This window comes from Carlito syrichta, unplaced genomic scaffold (assembly GCF_000164805.1).
Source record: "Carlito syrichta isolate Samal-C Ts95f unplaced genomic scaffold, Tarsius_syrichta-2.0.1 Scaffold301545, whole genome shotgun sequence".
Taxonomy (NCBI): Eukaryota; Metazoa; Chordata; class Mammalia; order Primates; family Tarsiidae; genus Carlito; species Carlito syrichta.
In genome coordinates, this window is record NW_007245641.1 from 1,395 (window position 1) to 6,271 (window position 4,877).

General features: G+C 56.0%; 2 protein-coding genes across 2 annotated transcripts in view; both read left to right on the plus strand.

The window, feature by feature from the left end:
* Nucleotides 1-2,371, plus strand: part of PPM1J (protein phosphatase, Mg2+/Mn2+ dependent 1J) — a gene marked incomplete at its 5' end in the record, with an annotated part of 3,199 nt that extends 828 nt beyond the window's left edge. Inside the window, 4 exons of the mRNA XM_021710796.1 lie at nt 455-742; nt 1,010-1,131; nt 1,672-1,754; nt 2,327-2,371. Of these exons, the coding sequence (XP_021566471.1) occupies nt 455-742; nt 1,010-1,131; nt 1,672-1,693 (432 nt within the window). The remainder of the gene's footprint in view (nt 1-454; nt 743-1,009; nt 1,132-1,671; nt 1,755-2,326) is intronic.
* RHOC (ras homolog family member C) overlaps nt 2,274-4,877 on the plus strand; it is a 12,139-nt gene continuing 9,535 nt past the window's right edge. The window contains exons 1-3 of the mRNA XM_021710801.1: nt 2,274-2,445; nt 2,861-2,968; nt 3,086-3,237. Coding sequence (XP_021566476.1) covers nt 3,216-3,237 — 22 coding nt within the window. The 5' untranslated portion in view covers nt 2,274-2,445; nt 2,861-2,968; nt 3,086-3,215. The remainder of the gene's footprint in view (nt 2,446-2,860; nt 2,969-3,085; nt 3,238-4,877) is intronic.

Genomic DNA, 4,877 nt, shown 5'->3' on the forward strand with positions numbered 1-4,877 from the left:
CAGCAGATCGCCGGAGCCCAGCAGGTTGAGGCTGCGGTGGCCGGGAGCGGCCACTGCACTCCAGTCTGGGCGATGGCATGAGACTCCAACTCAAAAAATATATATATAGATAGATAGATAGATAGATGCTCACACATTTATGGCTGCTTTAATTTATTAGCAGTGCTGAGTTTTGCATCTTTTATTCTCTGAGTCTGGCATTTTTTAGGCCTTCGTTTCTCTTGACATAGTATAAGTCCTGTGTAAATATATGTGGATAAGTGAATAAACTTAATTTGCATTTAATACCAAGCCCTGACTTCCTCTCTGAATGTTTATTTGGATGACCAGTTCTTCTCTCTACACACACACACACACACACACACACGCACACACACACACACGCACATGCACACACACACATGCGCATGCGCGCACACACACACTCACTCACCTCCAACTTCATCCCCACCAGGGACTCTGCTTCTACTACTGGGGCCTGTTTGATGGGCATGCAGGGGGCGGAGCTGCTGAAATGGCCTCAAGACTCCTACATCGCCATATCCGGGAGAAGTTAAAGGACCTGGTAGAGATACTTCAGGACCCCTCGCCACCCCCCATCAGCCTCTCATCCAGCCCAGGGGCCCCAGGTTCCTCTAATCCCTCTCACTTGGTGGGTCCTCCATCCTGCTGGTCTTCGCAAAAAGAAGTGACCCATGAAAGCCTGGTCATCGGGGCCATTGAGAACGCCTTCCAGCTCATGGTGAGTGGGTGACCTCGGCCAAGGGTCAACTCTGTGTGGGAGCCAGGTGACCTGAGGGGGTGACCCTGAGGACCCACAATTCCTTTATGAGTCCAGGCAGAGCTTGGTTCAGAGGGAAGGAGAAGGGACAGTTGCCACCCATGTCTTCCCCTGTCTCCTCCAGAGTGGCCTGGCTGGGCCAGTTGATTTCTGCAAATGGGGGTGGGGGTGGCTGTGGTCCTGGAACCTCCTCTTCCACCCCCCTCTGACCCCTTCCTTATGTGGCAGGATGAGCAGATGGCCCGGGAGCGGCGTGGCCACCAGGTGGAGGGGGGCTGCTGTGCACTGGTGGTGGTCTACCTGCTAGGCAAGGTGTACGTGGCCAATGCAGGTGACAGCAGGTATGGGGGGCTTTGGGGGGACTGTGGAGGACCGCACTCTCTGGGATAGGGGAACATAAAAGCATGGGAGGTGAGGGTTAAAAATGAAAGATTGGAGGGGTCTGGGGGAATCATAGACATAAAGAAAAGACTGAACTGGGTGTGGTGGCTTCGATGCCTGTAATCCCAGCACTTTGGGAGGCGGAGGCAGAGGATTGCCTGAGCCCAGGGGTTCAAGACCAGCCCGGGCAACTTGGCCAGACCTCATCTCTACAGTAAATCAGATAATTAGTTGGGCATGGTGGCGCACGTCTCTGGTTCCAGCTACTTGGAAGGCTGAGGCAGAAGGATCACCCAAGCCCAGCAGGTCGAGGATGCCGTGGCTGTGATCATGTCGCTGCTCTCCAGCTTGGGAGACAGAGACTCCTACTCAAAAAGAACAAAAAAAAAAAAACCTGAGATCTCCATGAGTTGAGGAAAAATGAGGATCAGAGGGCCTGGTCTTTCTGGAATTTCCCATGAGGGAGCTGAGGAGAACCAGGCTGAAACCTTCTATTTCTTTGAGCAGAGCCATCATTGTCCGGAATGGTGAAATCATTCCCATGTCCCGGGAGTTTACCCCAGAGACTGAGCGCCAGCGTCTTCAGCTGCTTGTAAGTGGGAACTCTTACCCCCGATTCCTTGTTGGGTCTTGTTCCTCTCTGCACCCTTTGTCCCTGGAGGACTTGTCACACCCCCACCACATGTCAGAAGGCTCCTCACTGGGAGCTTACGGGGATACCGCTGTGTGGACCATGGCATGCAGGGCTGTGCTGGGGGGAGGATGTGGCAGGAAGGAGCTGAGGCTGGTCCTGTGTGTCCACGGTGGCCCCAGCCGAGGCCCGAAGTAGAGTCAGAGGTGGGGCAAGAACACAGCAAAGCCCGCTGAAAGGCAGTTTGACTCAGAGCTTGAATGCATGGGCTCTGGAGCCGGACACCTGGGGTGTGTCTTTTTTGAGTACTTTGCTAACTGTGTGACCTTAATTCTCTTAACCTCTCTGTCATCGATAGTTCCTGCCTTAAGGGTTGTTGTGAGGAGTGAATTAATATATGCTAATATTAGCATAGCGGGTGACCCATGACCACCTCTAAGGGTCTGCGGGAGTTAACAGGGTCTGGGTACCAGGGTATGCCGTGAGCGTAATGTCCTTGGCCTTCTGCTCTGTCTGGCCACTCCTAACCCCAGGGCTTCCTGAAACCAGAGCTGCTAGGAGGTGAATTCACCCACCTGGAGTTCCCCCGCAGAGTTCTGCCCAAGGAGCTGGGGCAGAGGATGCTGTACCGGGACCAGAACATGACCGGCTGGTAACACTTCCCCCGGAGCTGGGGCCCGTTCCCATGGCAACGCCACCTGGCCCTCGCCAGCAGCAATGTGGCAGCTGGAGGCTGGGCCAGCCTGGGAGCTGGGGGGATGCGGCCCTTCTCGGGGATGTCGTGAGGGTGTGCAGCTTCCAGGGCAGAGGGGCTTTGATGCCTGGGTGATGCCTCCTCTACTCCCCCTCCCAGGGCCTACAAAAAGATCGAGCTGGAGGATCTCAGGTTTCCTCTGGTCTGTGGGGAGGGCAAAAAGGTAAACTCCACGGTAGAGGTGGGAGAGGGCAGGGGACCCAGCACAACCTGTCTCGGGAGGTGGAGATGCTACTGAGGGGAGGGTCGGGGGGCGGGGCACGCCCGCGGGTTCTGAGCGGACTCTTAGCGGCACCCTCATCGCTTCTTTCAGGCTCGGGTGATGGCCACCATTGGGGTGACCCGGGGCTTGGGGGACCACAACCTTAAGGTCTGCAGTTCCACCCTGCCCATCAAGCCCTTCCTCTCCTGCTTCCCGGAGGTGAGCGGTGGGGGGCCCCTTAATCACATCCCGCCTTCCCTGGGGGTCTCTGTATCCCCACGCTCCCTGTCCACCCCACCCCATGCCTCTGTCCTCCCTGCCCCCCTTCCCCACCAGGTACGAGTATATGACCTGACACAGTACGAACACTGCCCGGATGATGTGCTGGTCCTGGGAACAGATGGCCTGTGGGACGTCACCAATGATCGTGAGGTAGCCGCCACTGTGGACAGGGTGCTGTCAGCCTATGAGCCCAATGACCCCAGCAGGTAGGGTCGCATGCCACGGCGGTGAGGGGATGACATTGGGGAAGGAAGGGGCACAGGGAAACACAGCTTGGGGACCCACTTGTGGGCCTGTGGTTCTGCTTTCCTGAGACGTGTCGGTGCGTGAATGTGCACGTGTGCTCCTGGCAGGTACACAGCTCTGGCCCAAGCTCTGGTCCTGGGAGCCCGGGGCACCCCCCGTGACCGTGGCTGGCGCCTTCCCAACAACAAGCTGGGGTCCGGGGATGACATCTCGGTCTTCGTCATCCCCCTGGGAGGTCCAGGCAGTTACTCCTGAGGAGCCAGCCCATCCCCCCTCACCACCCCGGCACCGCCCAGCCCTAATTCTGTGTTGTCGCCCCGACCCTTCTCTAGTTTGGCAGTCTAACTGAAGAAGGGATGTCGGCTAGGTCCCAAATGATAGCTATCGGCAAATAAACCAGATGGACGAAGGTGTGTGTCTTTATTTCCTTTGACTAGAAACTAAGAGGTAAGGAATAGCGCTCTGTGGGCTGGTGGAAAGACACCAGAACAGTCCTGAAAGCGTTCTTCCTTCCGCCCTCCACTCTTCCCACTCCACTCACTCGCCATGAGCGGTCCCATCCACTCCCGTGGCTCCTCATGTCTTTCAGGTCAGTGCATAGCCCAGACCTTTCCTGAGCTGTAGACCCCACACCCCAGTTGTTCCCCAAGCATCCCCTGGGGCCCCCGTGGTCGCTTCAGTTCCACATGCATCAAACTGAATCCGCCATCAGCCCTGTAACATCTTCCTTCTCCTGGGTCTTCCTCTCATTGGGCGCCAGCTCTGCAGCTGAGACTAGAAACCACGGGGTTGGCACCTCTGCTCTCATTTCGTCTCGCTCTGTTGCCCAGGCTGGGGTGCAGTGGCACACTCACGGCCACCCCGGCGTCAACCTGCTGGGCTCCGGCAAGCCTTCCGCCTCAGCCTTCCATGTAGCTGGAACTACAATCACATGCTTCCATGCCCGGCTAACTTTTTAAAATTTATTGTAGAGACGAGGGCTGGCCAAGTTACCCGGGCTGGTCTTGAACTCATGGGCTCAGTCAATCCACTCACCACGGCCTCCCAAAGTGCTGGGATTACAGGCTAAGCCACTGAACCTGGCCTTTTTTTTTTTTTGAGTCGGAGTCTCACTCTGTAGCCGAGGCTAGAGTGCAGTGGCACGCTCACAGCCACCACAGCCTCGACCTGCTGGACTCAGGCGATCCTTCCGCCTCAACCTTCCAAGGAGCTGGAACTACAGGTGCACACTACCATGCCCGGTTGATTTTTCGACTTATTGTAGGGACAAGGTCTCACTAAGTTGCCCAGGATGGTAATGAACCCCTGCGCTCAGACAATCCTCTCGCCTCGGCCTCCCAAAGTGCTGGGATTACAGGCTTGAGCCACTGCGCCTAGCCTTGATTATATGCCTTAAACACGATTTCATATTTGTCTACGTATCTCCACCCCCACTGTCACCACCTTAGTTCCTTACTCTTTCGGCCTCCTGACTTCAGTGACTCCTTACTGCACCTAGAACAAAACTGACCCTCAATTCCTGAGCGTGGTTTACAAGGACCTCCATGATCTGGCCATGCTTCTTTCTCCACCTCATCTTTCTTTCTTTTTTTTTTTTTGA